Below are 19,701 nucleotides of genomic sequence, written 5' to 3'. Positions count from 1 at the left end.
AAGAGAGAGAGAGAGAGGCAGAGACACAGGTAGAGGGAGAAGCAGGCTCCATGCAGGGAGCCTGATGTGGGACTCAATCCCGGGACTGGCAAGATCATGCCCTGGGCCGAAGGCAGCGCTAAACCACTGCGCCACCCAGGGATCCCTCTCTTTTGGCTTTTAAATGCTCAACCAAGGGATGCCTGGTGGCTCAGCGGTTGAGCATCTGCCTTTGGCTCGGGGCATGATCCCAAGATCCAGAGTCGAGTCCTGCATTGGGCTCCCTTCAGGGAGCCTGCTTCCCCTCTGCCTGTCTCTGCCTCTCTCTGTGTGTGTCTCTTATGAGTAAATAAAATAAAATCTTTTAAATAAATAAATAAATGCTCAACCAAGAACATCCATAAGCAATCCCCCAAATGACTCCATTATCTTGAAAACACACAGACTGCAGAGAATGCAGCTTGCATTCCTCTTCCAGAAAGAACAATCAAGACAACTTGACAGCTTTTTAAGAAAAAAGCAATAGAGGGGCTCCTGGGGGGCTCAGTTGATTAAGCGTCTTGACTCTTGATTTTGGCTCAGGTCATGATCCCAGGGTTCTGGGGTTGAGCCCCACGCTCTGTCATGTTCCATGCTCACCGGGGACTCGGCTTGAGGATTCTCTCTCTCCCTCTGCTCCTCCCCTTGCTCGCATACACACACTCTCTCTCTAAAATAAATAATCTTTAAAAAAGAAAAAAGAAAAGGAATAGAATAATGGAATAAATAGAAATCCTAGGAAGCCATCACACGGTGCTCAAAAGGACCCAGAGGCAATGTTTTGATATCAGCAGGAACACTTCCATGCAAGTCAGTCTCCCTTATAAGACCCCCTCGAGACCCAAGCAGCATTCCAGTGCAAAAAGCAGCAAGTGGATGCCACTGAGTAAAAGCCCAAAATCAGCCCCCAGCCCCTGACACCCACATGTCCCCTGTAATAACCTCTCCATGGCCCCCAAGTCCCTTAATTTTCCCTTTGAATTGTTTCAGCAATGCCAAAGGGAGCTGGTTCTCTAGCCCTTAACACAGAACAATTTACAGGGAGACTCCATCTTTATCGCAGCCAACGACAGGATTGCTCAGTCTTATTTTCTCTTGATCACAGCAAGGGGAGTCCGCTGTTTCAAGAAGCCCTGTGTCTACAAAGGCTGGAAATCACTCTTAACAAAGGAAGCCAAGAAGATACCAGAGAATTCCTGCACAACATCCGATGTAATGGAAAATCCCCAGGGAACTGCATGGTCCCGTGGGTCATTTGAATTCTGCTAAGGTTTGATTTAGCCAACAGGTAAGTTGGCACTCCAAAAAGATCAAATTGTGCTCCTCTCCTCTCCACCTGTCCTCCACTCATGCTCTCAGGGTGCCTGGTGGCTTAAAAGCCGAAAGCAGAGAGACCTGTAAGCTTTTTCCTGACTCAGCAAAATCAGATTGCGAACTGCAGCTACAGCGTCAGCGTGGGCTTTGCTCCTGCCAAGAACTGATGGCCTCACCACACCTAACTGCTGTGCTCCTTGGTCACAGCCCAAGAGGGCTGGGGGCTCATCCACTCCTGAGCTCTCCTCCAGGAGCCATATTCTCTTAGGTTTCAAAGACTCACCTGAGAAGAGAACCTGAGCTAGGTAGATGCTGGAAATTCAGGGACACCGAAGTCTCAACCAGGAAACCATCCCCCAGAGATGCTGAGGAATAAAGGGTCCCAGTGAATGAAGGGAGCCAGGCCTGCATCTAGAATAATGGGAGGCATTATCTCCAGTTCACAGAAGTGAAAACAAAGGCTCAGAGAGGTACAGTTCTTTGCTCAAGGCCACACAGCTAGGAAGTGACAGATCGGGGATCCGAAATCATCACTCCCCAAACATGTGGACGGAGATATGGTACAGGATTTTAGTTGGCACGATGAGAAAGCCATTCCTGCTTCAATCGTCCTTTATGTCCACCAGAAAGAAAGGCTCATTTGGTGCCAGCATGTCTTTCACACCCTTTCTCAAACTCTTGCTACATCTCTTTTCAACAAAGAGAGTGGGATTTAGGCTTAAAGCCTTTTTGGGTGGCAAACAGTATTGTGGGAAAATAATCATATTTATTTTTACAATTATCTTCTGTTTATGTAAATGATACTGGCTTCCCATAGTCAGAAATCTAAAAACTGAGTTGGTTTAAAGAAAACTAGTAAAGATCCAATCATGCAGGTGGTGCACAGACATGGTCAGAATCAGAAAGGTGGGCTGCAGGTGACCTGAGCTGAAAATGCTATTGCAAAATGTGGGAGAAGGGGCACCCGGGTGGCTCAGTTGGTTAAGCATCTGCGTTGGGTTCAGGTCATGATCTCAGGGTCCTAGGATCAAGCTCAGGTCAGGCTCCCTGCTTAGTGGGGAGTCTGCTTCTCCCTCTGCCCCTCCCTCTGCTTGTGTTCTCATTCTCTCTCTCAAATAAATAAATAATCTTTTTTTTAAAAAAGTGTGGGAGAAATAAAAAAAAAAAAAAAATAAAAAGTGTGGGAGAAAACTCAGTGGTTGATGGGTCTGATGTCCTCCAGACTTAAGAGTGGAAATTCAAAGAGCTTCTTCCCACTGTCCTTGACCACCACCTCAGGGCTCCTGGGACCTCAGACCTGGGAGGGGAGGTGGGGGAGGGGAGAAGGAAAAGGACACCAGATGCAGAAATGCCTCCCGGGCATCCTAAAATGGGATGGTCAGGGCCTCCCAAACTCTTTGCACAGAGAAGTGCTTCTTAATAGCCTTGTGGCCTCCCCTGTAAGCCAAAGGGCAAACTCTCCATGAAAAGCCAATGAAGCGTTGCTGGAACACGGCATTAAGGAACAGCAAAACAGCCCAAAGGGCCTTCACCCTGGGGGCTTGTTCTGAGCAACAGGATCATCTAGTAGAAACTGTGGGCAAGACACTATCCAAATGCTCTTAGCTCCAAGGAAATGAGGCAGAAGGAGAGAGGGGAATCTGGGGATGGGGCGGGGGAGGGGTGCTGGAGGGGGGGAAGAGAAGAGAAAGAAGCAAGAAAGGTTAGGAGAAGAGGATGGCAGGAGTCCAGCCACAACTCTGTGTTCTATAAACAAAGAAACAAAGACCACTTCTCCATCCCAACCACTGAGTCATCCTAGTAATCCAAGACTTATCTATGCTCAAATGCACGCACTTAGGAAAACCTTCACAACAAAAATGTTCTCTTAAGATTTCTTTTCCTATAACATACATCAATGGCTGTAAGTCAATGGTGCCTGTAACCAGGCATCTGTGCACGCATAACCAGTGGACTGGCACTGCCTGGGTCTGGTGGTGGCAGGCAGCTAGCTTCAAGCAATAGTGAGGTGCTCCAAGAGGACAGCCACGTGTACCAAGCTCTGGCTGGAGTTGGGGAAATGAGACAGGGCAGGGCTCTAAAGCATGGTCAGCACATCAGGACCCGTCTTTGCTCTCAAAACACCCCCCAGGAAGGAGCAGATCTTCTGCTAAGAAAGCCCCTGTCTGGGTTGGCCAAAGACACATCCCCACCTGCCTGCTGCTGTGTGGCTTCAGACTTATCGCTACTGGCAGTCTTCTAAGAACATTCTGACTAGGCTCACCCAGGCTGCCAATGCTACCTGCAAACTCTGCCCCTACTTTGCTGGCTTATTTGGAAATCTAACTTTTTCTTTCTTTCTTTCTTTTTTTTTTTTTTTAAGATTTTATTTACTTATTCATGAGAGACACAGAGAGAGGCAGAGACACAGGCAGAGGGAGAAGCAGGTTCCCTGTGGGGAGCCCCATGAGGGACTCCATCCCAGGACCCGGGATCACACCCTGAGCCAAAGGCAGATGTTCAACCACTGAGCCACCCAGGAGCCCTGGAAATCTAACTTTTTCTATATAAAACCTGAAGTTTTCATGGGTGCTCATTAGATTAAATCAAGTTTTGCTTCTGCAGCTGAAAGTTAGTTGCTTCCCTTGGGCCATGTTTAGTGGCTGCTAGGGGTGGACACCCACGAGAGGTCCCCGTTGCTTGATGACTAGGGTTCTAGATGGTAGCCACAAGCGGGAACTTGTGGGTGTCAAGGGGGATAAGCTGGTGGTCGATGGGAACATCAGGGGTGAGAGATAAGCTCCCTCTGTAGGTGCCAACTTGAAGGTATGACCCCGAGGCAAATGGCTGACCATCTGGGGACCCCTCTTGGGGCATCAGGTAGACGATTTGCAAAAATGGCCTCAATTATTTCTGTGCCTGTATCCATACTCCTTTTTCATGTCTCTTTCCAAAGCCACCCACCAAATGGTGGAATCGATTCCCCCACTCCCCCTTTTGAATCTGTATTCAGACACGTGACTTACTCTGAGCAACAGAATGTAGCAGAAAGGACCTCAGGCCAATTCCTAGGTCTCAAAAGGCCTTGCACACTCCTCCTTGCTGTCTTGAAAAGTGCCACCATGGCCACATAAACAAGCCTGAGCTGGGCTGCCAGGGGATGAGAGACACATGGCCCACTTTCCCCGCCAACAGTCAAGCACCTGTCAGAAGCAGAGTCACCTCGTTGGCCAAGTCCACCACAGACCAGGAGACCCTTCCAGCCCATACTGTCCCAGAGAATCATAAGCTAAGTAAATGGCAGTGTGAGGCCACTAAGTTGTGGGGTGGTTTGTCATGCAGCGTGATGCATGCTGATAGCTAACTGACACGAGGGAGTGAGAAGTATTTGACTTGCCTTAAACCTCCTGGGGAAAGACCAGGCAGCTATAATGAGACTTTGTCCCCCTCTGGGTCTAGGTCACTGGGGTGGGGTTGGGAGGACACAGTCTTTAAAACCAAACATTTCCTTCCTTCATATTAAAAAAATTCCTGAAATGTAGAAATGAAAAATAACCCATATTCACACATTTCTCTGTTTATATATTTTTTCTCCATATATAGACACAACTCTTCAGTAAACAGTTACAAGATATGTTGGCAACACTGAGAAAAGGAGGAGGGCATTCCACAGACAGAACGACTCCCACACACTCGATTCCAGGACACAAGGATGCACGCAATATACGGGGACCAAAATAAGCACAATTAAGCTGAATAAATAGGAATTGTTCCAAATCACAACCATGGACACTTCTCTGGAACACCATGAGAGAGAAGGCGGAGAAGGGATTGTGTGCTGTACTTTGTGACTACTCTGTCGAAAAAAATAAATAAGAATCAGAAGGTCTACGACCCGGATCTTGCTAGAATAATGTCCTCTGTAAGGAATTGCAGAGCAGCTGGGTAAATTTTGATCTGGAGGGGCCTTTCGCACATTTTCCCCCCATCTTGGGAAGGTGACGGACCACAGCGCGGAGATACAACTGTCACGGAGCACACTCCTTGGAGGCAAGGGTCATTTAGGTCCGTCCTGCTCAAGAGGCCCCATGTCAGGGACTAGGAGGGTTGGATGCAGCAAAGGCACTAGGGCCAAGGGAAGAGCCCTCACAAGCCCACAGGCAGGGATTCCTCTCCCTCCTGGTTTGCTCAGGACTGAGGACTAATGAATCCTTTCTATGAACACTTTGATGTGCTTTGAGTCTCCAACCTTGCCAAAACCCTACCTGCCATGCTGGGGATGAGCATTCCAATCTGACTCTGTTTCTCTCGATTCCCGTGCATTCTTCAGAAGAGAATTGGCAGGATTGCTCTATCAGAAGGACACTCTAGAAGTGGCCTTTACCAACACACACCTTCCAAGCTTCTGGAGCACCAGCCTCAATGTGCAGGAGAGGTGAGGTCTTCCCTAGGAGCCAAAGAAGGGGACATGCCCTCTGCCCGGCCTGGGGTGGGAGGTGCCTGGGCAGGACCAAGAGGATCCTCAAGCTGTCTCACACCTATAGACATTTCTCATGCTCCATTGCCCTTCCAAGGGGAGGCCTCTCTTGAAAAGAAGAAAAGAAATCTCTCCTGGGGTCAGGTGGAGGAGAAAAAAATGAGAGAATACAACAAATGGAATCTAGACCCCAAGAGGGATGTGGACTCCCTTGTGCCTTTTCTGAACAGAAGGAAGTCTTAGGACATAAGGAGTAAAGAAAAAGTGGGGAGAGAGATATATTTGTAGCCCCGCCTCTATGCTAGTGGTTCTCAAATGGGGATATTTGGCAATATCTGGAAATGTTTTGGGTTGTCTCAACTGGGTTGGGGAGGGGGTGTTACTGGCATCTGGCGGGTAGAGGCCAGGTATGCTGCTCAACATCCTACAACACATAGCCCCTCTCAAATAAGAATTACCCAGACCAAATGTCAATGGTACCAGGGTGCAGAAACTGCTCCAAGCCAGCCTTCCAGCCATGTTCTGGAACATCTCCAAACGCCCTTCTCAGAGTACAGAGGTAAGCCCCACAGGCCTCTCCTACACTTAATTCCGCCCCCCCAGAAAACCTCCCTCCCCTAAGTCTCAGCTGACAAAACAGTTTGGAGGGATTGGGACAGAACAAGAGAGAGGCAACCATTCTGGAGGCCACTCATGAAAATGTTCCCTCCATCCACTGACACACCCCAATTCCAACAAGGGAGAAATCCCAGACTTGGACAATCTTTGGTCAAACAGGAAAACGTATGGTCAAACAGGAAAACGTAAGGCTGAACCAAAGGGGCAACCCCCTGACCCCACCTGCCTGGTGGCCAAAGTTGGGGTAGTTCTCTTAGCACAGAAGTCCATGCTTATGAACAGACACCAGGACCTCGCTCCCGGGGTGGCCGGGAGGAAAAGCAGGATGGACGGGTGGGTGGTGGCTCGGTTGACATTGCCCAGGTGAGCAGGCCCTCACTTGTTCTCGATCAGTGTCTGCACCTTGTACACGAGGTCCCGGGCCAGCTTCAGGATGTGTTTGGTGTTGTGTCGCTCGGCCATTTCTGAAAGAGCAGAAGGCAAGATCTTATGAGCCTCCTGCTGTGTCCATCCGCAAGCCTCAGTCTCAGATTTGATAGGGGCAGGGGGGCGCTGGGGCATTCCCACCATCATCATCTGGCATCATCCCCAGAGCAGTGCTGGAAGCAGAGACTGTGGAGAAGTCCTGCCACTTTGGACCCTGGTCTCCTCATCTGGAAAATGGGGATGACAACAGTATCTGTTTCACAAGGCTGCTGTGAGATCAAACAAGAGGATGTGGGTTCACCTACAAAAAGTTAGGTCTTCCCAGCCCCTTTATATAAATACCACGACTGGGGACCTCTTAAGAAAGCAATGCTGAGGGCAGCCCGGGTGGCTCAGCAGTTTAGCGCCTCCTTCAGCCCAGGGTGTGATCCTGGAGACCCGGGATCCAGTCCCACATCCAGCTCCTTGCATGGAGCCTGCTTCTCCCTCTGCCTCTCTCTCTCTCTCTCTCTCTCTCCCTCTGTGTGTATGTGTTTCTTATGAACAAATAAAATCTTTTTTTTTTTTTTTTTTAAAGAAAGCAATGCTGGGCACACAGCCAAATGTTAAAAGGTACTAAAGGATATGGAAGGGGAAAGGAGAAAGTAAAAGTAATTTTATTAAGAGCTACATAAAATGATTGCATCTTTTTTCTTAAGATTTATTCTTTTGAGAGAGACAGAGACAGAGCACAAGCAGGGAGAGCAGGAGAGGGAGAGGCAGACTCCCCGCTGAGCATGGAGCCCAACTTGGGGCTCTATCCCAGGACCCTGAGATCATGACCTGAGCTGAAGGCAGACACTTAACCGATTGAGCCCCCTAGGCACCCCTGATCAGATCTTTAAAGCAGAATAATCCTAAACCAGATGTTTATCATAAAGAAATCATTTATTGGAGGAAAAATGCACTAAGACCATGATTCCCAAACTAGCTACCAAGGTACCCCAGGATGCCACTGTGAACTCACGGAGATTGTGAGGGACACAAAATAATATTCCACATCTGTCCAACACCCCACAAACCAGTATGGTGCCAGGGAGGTCACAAATTGCACTGCATTCCTATCAATGACTTTATATCTTTGCAATGCTAGGTTTTTCTGCAAGCAATTGAAAAACCAAGTTTGAGAAAAAAGCAAAAGCCATATGAAAATCACTGTGGAACAGGAAATAAGTGAAGGTGATGGTGTACAATCTGGTTCCAAGGTTTGGGAAGCTGTACAAAGCCAACAGGTACATAATCCCATTAATCACTGTACTTATCTAAGAATGAAATAAAAATATTATTTTCTTTTGACTGTGGAAAAGATGATATGGGAAAAAGTTTTTTCAATGAACCCGGTAAATGCCATGTGGTTTCTTGGGTTGGATGCTAGAGCAGAAAAAGGGCATCGCTTAAAAACCATGCAAAGGGTGCCTGGGTGGTTCTGTTGGTTACGCATCTGCCTTTGGCTCAGGTCATGATCTTGGGGTCCTGGGATCGAGTCCAGCATCCAGCTCCCTGCTCAATGGAGAGTCTGCTTCTTTCACTCCCTCTGCCCCTTTCCCTGCTTATGTCCTCTTCCTCTCTCTCCCAAATAATAAAAAGATCTTTAAAAAGAGGCAAAATCAAAGTCTGTAGTTTAGTTAAGAGTAATGTACCAATGTTTACTTCTTAGTCATGACAAATGTTCTAGGACCAGGTAACATAGAGACATTAGGGGTGGCTGAGTGGAGGGTATCAAGAACTCTTTGTACTATCTCTGCAACTTCTCTCTAAATTTACACTTATTTCAAAATAAAAAGATTTTAAAAAAATAATGTTTCTGAGGTGCCTGGCAGGCTCAGTTGAGACAGTGTGAGACTCTTGATCTTGGAGTTGTGAGTTCCAGCCTCACGCTGGGTGTAGAGATTACTTAAAAAATAAAATCTTTAAAAAAAGGTTTCTGGGGTAAGGTCAAAGGCAGCTTTTCTTTTTCTTCTTTTGCTTTTTTCAAAATTATCTTTAGTTTTCTAAAATTTTAAATAGTGATAATAGTAGCAAGAGCTTCCAGCTACAGGGCCCCTCCTATGAGCTGGGTGGGTATCACGTGTAGGCTTTATCCATGTTGTCTCATTTAATTGTTCCAATATCTCTGTGAGGGAGGTGTTAGTATCATTCTATCCCCAAGGAACCTGAAGCCCATAGACATGCAGTCACTTGCCCAAGGTCACATAGCTCCCAAGTGGCTGAGATCAGAATCCATACCTGTTTGACTTCAAAGGCTGTGCCTTTCTCACACCATTTCAAATGCCTCCTTGCGGCTGCTTTTGTGCATATCAGCCCTTCAAAGCAGACACTTTTACCCCATTTGACAGATGAGGAAGTGACACTTAGAAAGAGGAGGGGTGACTTATCCATGGGCACAGCTGGTTAGTGGCAGAGGCAGGTTTACCCGTGAGCCTCATTTCAACACCCATGCTCCTTCTGCTAGATTCCTGAGAAAAATTCATTCTCTGTGTTACAAGATGTCAGCTCATCCATTTGGAAATAGACACAAGAAGCAGATGGAACCTCTGTATATCCCCTTTACTATGTGTCAATCTCAACACATCTCCCACCCTCTGAGGCCCCAGGACGGGGCCTGTCAGAAGCCCGCACCCCACCGATGACACTCTGGTCATGCAGGTACCGTTAAAGAATTTGATGATGTCCGTGAAATCCATATTGTTCTCCAAGATGATGTCACGGTAGACCTCGACCAGAGCCAGTGCAATGAACAGGACATAGTGGGCGGACGAGACGTGCTTGGCTGCCCAGATGGTCTCCCAGACAGAGAAGACGTCATCGTAGACGAGTTCTGCCAAGACACCCAGCACGCACATGCATGGGGAGAGGGTCAGCCACAGAGCTCACAGTGTTGCCCTCCCTCTGGGAAAATCCCAGGCCAGCTGTGCCCTGTACTTCTGCCCTCATGCCGCGGACAACAGACAGAGCTCAGGTCAGGAGGCAGGAGGCCTGGACTTGCCATTTGACCATCAGAAGCCTCAGTTTCCCCAACTGTCAGTGCAGACTAGCGGGGTTCTAAGTTTCCAGCTTCTGTAGGGGAGAAACTGAGCATGGTGAGCTTTAATTTACACTGACCTATCCCTGCTCTGCTCCTTGACCGGTGTTCCCCCTTCTCCCTGTACCTAACAACTCCTTTAGCACCCATGGGGGTATCCCCTGGCCTCTGCACACAGGCAGAGCTGGCGGCTGCCACTGGGGCTAGCCAAGAAACTAGAGAGAGCGGTGGTGGAGAGACGGCTTCCTGTACTCAATAAACTCAGTCCAAATCCAGTCCCACCGCTTACTGGCAAGGTGACCTTGGGCTAGTTACTTCCCTGACACCAGCCTCTTCCTCTCCTCCTCTGTAAGCAGGGTGAGGCTTGAAGAGAAAGTACATAGAAATGGCTCAGTGCACTGCCTGGCATTTAGTAAACACCTCCCTGCAGGGTAGAAACTCTTATCAGCATCACCCTCATTTTGCACAATACCAGTGTGCAGTGCTATACCCCATTTCTAAGTCACATGGGCACCATGCTGCACAGGACAAGGGGTGCCTTGCCTCTGATAAGCAGCATAACAGAACAGGTAGGAACTAACTGGACTTAGGAGGTGGACAGAGGTGGCCTAAGATCCTGTCTCTACTGGTTACATCCCTGAATTGAATTCTTGGCCTAAATTTCCTCATCTGTAAAATAGGAACCATGACAACACCTACTGCGTAGTGTTGTTACAAAATAGGGCAGGTGAGTCAACAGAACTCGACAGATGGGTGTTACTCTCTTCTTCCAGCTTCGCTCCAACACTCCCAGCTTGCCTCCATGGCACCTTTCTTCCCCTGAGATTCTACTGCAAAGAGTCTGGGAACAAGTCCCTGGTTTGAAGTCAATACCTCGCTTGAAATCCAGCAGGAACCAGCGGTAGCAGAAGTAGAAGTGAGTGTAGTCCCCATTCTGATGCATCAGCTCAAAGAGCTCTGAGTCCAGAATCTGCACAAGGGAGAAAAGGTTGGCATCAGCCTCCCGTCAGGAGGCTGCACCAGAGGGGTCCGCTGAATAAAGGGTGGTCCACCTTCAGACTGGATGCCATTCAACCCCTTAGACCAGGTAGAGTTAAACAATGGGCCAAAGATTTGAAGTGAAAATTGACCCAGTTCAGGTCAACCCAGTTGTGTCCCCAGAGAAGATATGCAAATAACCATAAAGCACATAAGAGATGTTCGGCATGATTAGTCAGGAAAATGCAAATCAAAACCATGATGAGATACCACTCCACACCCACCAGGACGATAAGGGTCAAAATGGCAGACAACAAGGTGTTAGTGAGGCCGGGGAGAAACTGGAACCCCTGTATGTGGCTGGTGGGAATGTAATGTGGTGCAGCTGTAATATCACTCCTAAGTATATCACTAGGAGAAAAGAAAATGGATGGCCACATAAAAACCTGTACACGAATGTTCACAGTGCACAATTCCCAACAGCCCAAGGGTAGAAACAACCCAAATGTCCATCAATGAATGACTGGATAAACAAAATGTGGCAGAGCCATCCAATGGAACATCATTTGGCAAGAAAAATGAATGGCCTATTGACACGCACTACAATGTTGAGGCACTTTGAAAACATGATGCTAAGTGAGAGAAGCCAGACACAGAAGTTATGTTACTGCATTTCTATGAAATGTCCAGAATAGGTAAACCGATGGAGAAAGAAAGTAGATTAATGGTTGCCAGGAGCTAGGGAGAGGAAATTATGTTACCGTGGTTACAGGGGTTTCTTTTTGGGTGCTGAAAAGGTTCTGAAATTAGTGATGGTTTCACCACTGAGATTATTCTAGAAACCATTGGATTGTATATTTAAAAAGGGTCAATTGCATGGTATGTGAATTATAGCTCAAAAAAGTTGTGTGTGTGAGAAATATACCCAAATGTTATTTTGAGGGAAAGGATCAGTACAAGCAAGCATCTTTTTAAGGGCGAGAGCCATATTTTGTTTATTACTGTAGCTACAGTGCCTGGACTGAATAAATGCTCAGTGAGAATGAATCCAGTGGAGCTGATCTGAGTTAAAATGAACTGAATTGAGTTGAGTTAGGTTAAGCATGGCTGTTACGTTGATTTGAGGTCCATTAGGCTGAAGCGGAAGAAGGTATATTATTGAATAGGACTGGTCATACCTGGATCAGTGACCTCATGTTGGCAAAGTGTGTGTCCATGGCGCCTCCATGGGGGAAGTTCTGGTTCATCCTCTTCATGAGCTCCGTGAAGCAGCTGAAGGCAAGGGCCTCTGGGGAAAGAGCACAGAAGAAACAGTCACCTCTGCCAGTGCCCAAAGAACCCGAGCTCCCAAGGTGATCCCAAGGTCAAAGGCCTGGAGCCGGTTCCTGAAGTCCACAGCCAGAGGAGAAACATGCAGAGGAGGGAGCATCAGTGTATCCCACTTCAGAGAGAGCTCTGCAGTCATTAAGTACTTCCCACCTGCGAGGGGCTGAAATGGCCTTTCTTTTAAGAGATGATGCTGACACCAGACGTTCTTTTTATTTTTGTTTAAAGATTTATTTACTTATTTTAGAGAGCAGGGGAGGGGCAGAGGGAGAGAGAGGAAGAGAATCTCAAGCAGACTCCTCATTGAGTGTGGAGCCCAACTCGGGGCTTGATTTCACAACCCTGAGATCATGACCCAAGCTGAAACAAAGAGTCAGATGCTTCACCAACTCAGCCAGCCAGAAGCCCCCAGATAGTCTTTTAAAAGATCCCAATTTACTCTAATAAAAAGTTGATGATGTTTCGTTGGTCCCAAACTTTTTTCTTTTTCGAAATTCTAACAGTTCATGGGATTCTGAAGTCTGGGAACCTCTGAATTAAAATGGCAATTGTCAATACTGGAAGGGTGCTAACAGGCAAAGAATTATGCAAAGAAAGGGTCCAATAACTGGGAAATGCTAGAGAGGGACTACATATATTGAGAAATTAAAGGCTCTGAGAAGTCCTGCAGTAAAGAAACCAGTTTCATATTGTTTCAGCCAGCATTTAGAAAAATTTGTTTGAAAATGGTACCTTTTTCTCCCTCTTCTAACATCTGGTGTCCTTTAAAGCACAATAGTTTTTATTTTGTTAAGTCCAATTTATTTATTTTTTTTTTTAAAAATTTATTTATTTATTCATGAGAGACACACAGAGATAGGCAGAGACATAGACAGAGGGAGAAGAGGGCTCCATGCAGGGAGCCCGATGTAGAACTTGATCCTGGGACTTCGGGATGCCACCCTGAGCCAAAGGCAGATGGTCAACCACTGAGCCACCTGGGTGTCCCCAGTCCAATTTATTTTTAATTATTCCACTATATTCTTTTGGTATCATAACTAAGAAATCGCTGCTTTACACCCAAGGTCACAAAGATGTATGCCTGTTTTTTTCTAATAATCTTACAGTTTTTACTCTTATATTTAGGTCCATGATCCATTTTGAGTTAGTAGTTTTTATATAGTATGAAGTAGGAGTTTGACTTCAATTTTGTGCATGTGGATATTTGGTTGTTTCAACATCATATGTTGAAAAGACTCTTCTTTCCTCACTGAGCTGAAATGTCTTGGCACCCTTGTCAAAATCAACTGACATAAATGTACCAGAAATGCTTCTTTCTGGACTTCCAATTTTATTTTACTCATCTACAAGGTCTATCCTTGTCAAAGTATCACACTCTATTGATTACTATAATATTCTAGTAGGTTTTGAAATTGGGAACTGTATGTCCTCTAACATCTTCTTTTTCAAAATTGATTTTCATCCCTTGCATTATCAAATGAGTTTTATCATCTGCTTGCCCATTCGTACAAAAAAAAAAAATGCATCTGGGATGTTGACAGGATCACACTGAATCTAGCTCAATTTGGAGAGTATTGCCATCTTAACACTACTAAGTCTTCTGGTCCATAAACATGAGGTGTCTTTCCATTTATTTAGATGTTTAATTTTTTAATTTTTAAAAATATTTTCTTTCTTTATTCATGAGAGACATACAGAGAGAGGCAGAGACATAGGAGGAGAAGTAGGCTCCTTACAAGGAGCCTGATGCAGAACTCGATCCCAAGACCCCAGGTCATGCCCTGAGCTGAAGGCAGATGCCCAACCACTGAGCCACCCAGGTACCCTAGATCTTTAATTTTTTAAACAATATTTTACAGTCTTGGTATACAGGCATGCCTTGATTTATCACACTTTTCTAATACTGCATTTTTTACAAATTGAAGGTTTGTGGCAACCCTGCATCAAGCAAGTCTACTGATGTCATTTTTCCAACAGCATTTGCTCACCTCGTGTCTCTGTCACATTTTGGTAATTCTTGCAATGTTTCAAACATTTTCATTATCATTGTATTTGTTGCAGTGACCTTTAATCAGTGATTATGACTTGCTGGAAGCTCAGATGATTGTTCGTAATTTTTTAGCAATAAAATATTTTTAAATTAAGGTATGTACGTTATTTTCGAACTGTGCTACTGCACACTTAATAAACTATAGTATAGTATAAATATAATTTGTATATGCACTGGGAAATCTAAAAATTCATTTGACTCACTTTATTGAGATCTTCACTGTATCACAGTGGTCTAGAACTGAACCAGCAAATCTTTCACTTCCTCTCTTAAATTAATATAAATCTTCTTTTAGATGCTATTACAAATGGGATTGCCTTCCTAAAGAAATACAACTGACTTTTGTATATACATCTTGTATCTTGCAACCTTGCTGAACTTTTTTTTATTAGTTCCAGTATTTTTTTAGAGGGGGAGTGGCAGCGAAAGAGGGAGAGAAAATCAAGCAGGCTCCATCCCTAGTGTGGAGCCCAACACGAAGCTCGCTTTCACAACCCTGACATCATGACCTGAGTTGAAATCAGGAGTCAGACACTTAACAGACTGAGCCACCCAGGTGGCTCCTCTAATACTTTTTTTTCTTATTCCTTAGGATTACTATATACAAAAATCACATCATCTGCAATAGACAGTTTTATCTCCTTTCCAGTATGGCTACCTTTTGTTTCTTTTGTTTCCCTAATTGTCCTGTCTAGAACCTTTTTTGTAGCAAAAGTGGACATCCTTACCTTACTTCTGATCTTAGGAGGACAGCAATCAGTCTTTCACCTTGAGTATGAACTAGTTGTAGCTTTTTTCTTACGTACCTTTTATGTTTAGGAAGTTTCCTTCTATTCCTAGTTTGTTGAGTGTTTTTAATATGGAAGGGTGTCAGATTTGGTCAAATGCCATTTCCTTGTCAACTAAGACAACTGTGTTATTTTTATCCTTTATTCTATTAATATGGTGAATTACACTGATTCATTTTCATTCATTGAACCAGCCTGTGTTCCTGGGATAAATTCTATGGGGTCATGGTAAATAGTCCTTCTTAGATCTTGCTGGATTCAATTCACTGTTTGGCTAAGGATTTTTCTCTTTATTTTTTTTAAAGATTTTATTTATTTATTCATGAGAGACACAGAGAGAGGCAGAGACACAGGCAGAGGGAGAAGCAGGCTCCCTGTGGGGAGCTCGATGCAGGACTTGATCCCAGGACCCTGAGATCACAATCTAAGCAAAAGGTAAATGCTCAACCACTGAGCCACCCAGGTGTCTCAGGATTTTTGTCTCTATATTCATAAAGGACACCAGTTTGTAGTTTTTTTTTTTCTTGTGATGTCTTTGTCTAGTATTAGTACCAAGGTACCAGTGGGCCCTCATATAAGGAATGGTCTTATAGAGTGAGTTGGAAAGTATTCCCTCCTATTCTATCTTTTGAAGAATTTGTAAATAATTGTTTGGTAGAATTCACCAGTGAAGACATCTGACCCTGGGTTTTCCTTTGTTTCCATTCACATTTGTACAATCTGTGGCTAGCAAAGGCCTGGCTGGGTGTTGGGCACCTGGCAGTAAAAGTGTTAGGCCTGGCTAATGTGGAAAAATAAGATGTTTTATTTCACCAGGACCTTGTTATGTTCACCAACAGGTCCTCTGAGCACCTGTACTGACCCATTCCATGGAGTCACAAAGTGAGGTTAACATCCCTTCCTATGTAGTAGTAAGAAAATTGTACCTCTGGCCCTGGAGTGGGGAGGACATACTCACCATCATCCAGGATGACCAGCAATGGAGCTAGGAGGTCACACATGCCCTGGACATAGCCGATCTCAATGTGCTGCCAGATGTAGCTATAAGAGAGAGACAAGGGGCCTAAGGATGGCGATCATGACCCATCTCTCCAACCCAATTCTCTCCCTCCTCCCTACACAGTCCCCCTGCCCTCACCTGAATTACTCACTCCTTCAGCTCCCTGCTGCATGCCTTTCCCCAGTCTCACTCTCTTCGAACATCGTATTCTCAGCCACCACAATGGCCTTCCTAAAGCCCAACTCAAAGAGTCCACCACTTGTTCACAGGCTTCCCACTACATGACAAAACAATGTGCAAACTCCTTCACTAAGGGTACAAGGCATTCAGTGTCTCCTCCCTATCCATCTTCACAGTCCCATCATCACTTCCTGGCACTTCCTCTTCTCTGGCACACATTCATGCCCCTGTGCTTTGCCAGTTCTGTGCCTGGAGTTCCCATTTGCCCCCTTAATAATAATAATATTTACTGAGCATTTATTGTATACTCAGCCACTAAACATGTATTGTACCATGAAATTCTCAATCATATGAGAAAGGTATTATTATATCCCATTTCACAGATGAGGAGACTGAGCCCACAGATAAAAGTGACACGCATAGAGTCATACACCTAATAATAAGTGGCAGAGACAGGATTTGAGCCCAGATGGCCTCACCACCAGGTATGCATATTTTAAGTGCTGTCTTGAGTCTCTCCTAATTTTGCCAAAGGCCATCTTCAATGTCACCACCTCTGTGAGGCCTTCCATGATTTCTCCCAAGGTTATAACCCAGCAAAAGTCAGTCTATGTTTCCTTCACCTCCAGTACCTCTTCATTCTAATGTAGCATACTATATTAAAGTTCATTATATTTGTATCTCCTCAACTCCAATTTGGGGGTCAATGACTGCTAGAGGAGACTGTAAGATAGAATATAGTACTTGTTAAAAATGAGTTAGAGCAAGAGCTTGGCAAACCTGTCCTGAGAAGTCCAGGTAATAATTACTTTCAGCTTTATACACCTTATGTTCTCTGTACTCAACTCTGCAGAAGCAATCATAGATACTATGCAAACAAAAGCACATGGATGAGTTCTGATAAAACTTTATTTACAAAAATAAGTGGTGGCTTGGATTTGGCCTGTGGGCTATACTAGTAATTTGTGAAGCTCTCAGTTAGAATAGCATCGAGAAATGTCCAGGATGCATTATTAAGCGTATAAAGCAAGCTGTACAAAAATATAGTATTCATCCCATATAGGTAAATTTTTTAAAAAAACATTAAAATATGTATGTACTCATGTGATATATAATATACTATCTATTCTGTGATTTCACACATATTTTAAACATAGCTAGCTAGCTAGGGAAGATATTCACTAAATTGTTAGCAGTAGTTTCTTCTCGTGAGGGGAATTATGACTGGAGAAGGAAACAGTTTCTCTTTAGACCTTATGAACTTCTGGTTTCGCCGGTTGATTTAGGTTTTTAATAAGCTTGAGTTACTTTCATATTTTAAGAAATAAAATATTTAGCATGTAGTGAAAAGTAATAGGAAGTTCCAGGTCTTGGCTTAAGGAAATAAAGCACATATTCTAGAGCCCGAGAGATGTGAGTATGAGTTCCTGCTCAGGTAACTGCCCCGCTGGGGGACTTGACCACCGTGGTAGTCCTCAACCTCCATTTCCTCACCTGTAGAAGGGGTAATACTTACCCCACAGGCTTACTATGAGGAATAGGTGAAACAGTGTTAGTAAAGGGCTCAGGAGAGAGTACCTGATATACAGTAAGTAAGTGCTTAATAAATGCTGTTATTATCATTGCTCTGATTGTTATCTTATTGTCAGTGTGGGCTGGAATACGTGCCAGATTGGCAAGGTGCCAGCTGTAGAGGCAGGGGGCTCCCTGTAGCCCTCGCCTCTGCCACCACCTCCCATGCCCCTACAGATCCCCCTACTCCCCACCCCAGCCACCTGCACATGATGTTGCGCAGCTTCTCCAGGTTGGCGGGCGTGAAGTACCAATAGTTGCGGTCACACCTCTGGACGTCCTTCTCGATGCGGTGCAGGTTCACCGTGTACAGGTCCAGGAGCTCTGGCTGCAGGCCCCCAGGAGGGGAAGGAAAAAACAATTATACCCCAACTCCTCCTAGAGGTCAGATTCCAGAGGTTTTCCCTCCTCCTCACCCTCTCCAGCTGCCACCGAAAAGCCCACATCCTCTCCCTGAGCCAGGTAGGTCTTTGATTTCATTTCTGTTGTTTCCTGAGAAAGTACCTTTTCACTTTGTATGATGAAAGTTTTTTTTTGTTTTTCTCCCTTTTATGAAACAAAACAATTCTCTAAGGTGCACAGACTAAGACTAATTATCCCCCGCTGAGTGGATGAGGGTTATAACTAGCTGGAGGTCCTCCCTGTTCCCTGCTGAACACCGGACTGGAAGAATGGAGGAAACGATTAGGAGTCTGGTTCTGGCCATATGCTGGACTTGCTGCCTTGACCTCACCTGATGAAAAGGTGCAATGATATGCGAGAAAAATAAGGAGCATTTTTTAAAGATTATTTATTTATTTATTCATAGGGACAGAGAGAGAGAGAGAGGCAGAGACACAGGCAGAGGGAGAAGCAGGCTCCATGCAGAGAGCCTGATGTGGGACTCGATCCAGGGTCTCCAGGATCACGCCCTAGGCTGCAGGCAGCGCTAAACCGCTGCACCACCGGGGCTGCCCAATAAGGAGCATTTCAAGGCTAAAAATTAACCCACAAAAGCAAGAAAATATCAAATCTGGCTTTTGTCATGAAGGAAGCTCCCAAATTGGCAAAATGTAAGCTTTGATTGAATGGTTTTGGGGTCCTTCTCCACCAAGGTAAGGAATCTAGTAAGAGACTTTCCTGCATTAAGGTGGACCCCCAAAGAGCCTCATCCCCAGTAAGGGAGCCCTGGAAGAAAAACTAACATTTGGGGTCCCGAGGACCACTGCCTGTCTTGAACAGAGGTGTCAAATGAAGTGTAAAATACAGCTCCCTGGATAATTAAAGGCCTCAGATCAGGTTTACAGCTCATGCAGCTGGATCATCCAAAAGCAAAAATAAATTCTATGTGAAGGCAGAGAAAAATCCAAGACGACAGCTCTCCATCGGGAGCAGCAGACTGGAGAAGACCCCAGAGATACTTCTTGAGACACACAAAATGAACAGAAAACCTGATGTGTCTGAATGTTTCAGCAGAGATTTAGAAAACTGGCACACCTTGGAGGATGGGGAAGTGAAATGATGATTCATATGAAGCAAATGCAGGAAAAGAAAACAGACAAGGAAATGAAGATGCACGTGGAGAAAACAAAATTTTTGTACAGGAAAGAAAAAAAATAAGTGCATCTTCCTACATGGTATATACATTATGTTGTTATACTACTGTGAACACTAAAGAGTCATTTAACTAAAGTTATTATAACTGTAGTGGATGGATGGGGCTGGGAAGGTGTCACTGTGTGGTGAGGGTGTGGATGTGGAATGTCTGGGATTAAAGAAAAAGACAATAAAGATCAAGAAGTAGCAACACAAGTATGTTATTCACATACTTTACATACTGTTCTTTACAGACAGGGGGTAAACACCATATAATTTGGGCAGAAGGGGCACCTGGGTGGCTCAGTGGTTGAGCATCTGCCTTGAGCTCAGGTCATG

At 45.1% G+C, this 19,701-nt stretch overlaps 1 protein-coding gene across 4 annotated transcripts in view; it reads right to left on the bottom strand.

Annotated features, from left to right (window-relative positions):
- Positions 1-4,872: 4,872 nt before the first annotated feature.
- Positions 4,873-19,701, bottom strand: part of SGSM1 (small G protein signaling modulator 1) — an 81,288-nt gene continuing 66,459 nt past the window's right edge. For 3 of the 4 annotated variants that reach the window (XM_038575469.1, XM_038575470.1, XM_038575471.1), the window contains 6 exons: positions 17,991-18,115; positions 15,994-16,076; positions 12,050-12,159; positions 10,767-10,863; positions 9,522-9,689; positions 6,556-6,870 (listed from right to left, as the gene is read on the bottom strand). In XM_038575469.1, the coding sequence (XP_038431397.1) occupies positions 6,782-6,870; positions 9,522-9,689; positions 10,767-10,863; positions 12,050-12,159; positions 15,994-16,076; positions 17,991-18,115 (672 nt within the window). In that variant the 3' untranslated portion in view covers positions 6,556-6,781. Of the gene's footprint in view, positions 6,871-9,521; positions 9,690-10,766; positions 10,864-12,049; positions 12,160-15,993; positions 16,077-17,990; positions 18,116-19,701 lie in introns of all 4 variants that reach the window. The other variant, XM_038575468.1, reaches the window with a different exon arrangement.

Source organism: Canis lupus, chromosome 26 (genome assembly GCF_011100685.1).
Source record: "Canis lupus familiaris isolate Mischka breed German Shepherd chromosome 26, alternate assembly UU_Cfam_GSD_1.0, whole genome shotgun sequence".
In the NCBI taxonomy this organism is placed as follows: Eukaryota; Metazoa; Chordata; class Mammalia; order Carnivora; family Canidae; genus Canis; species Canis lupus.
This window is presented reverse-complemented; position numbering and strand designations above follow the sequence as displayed.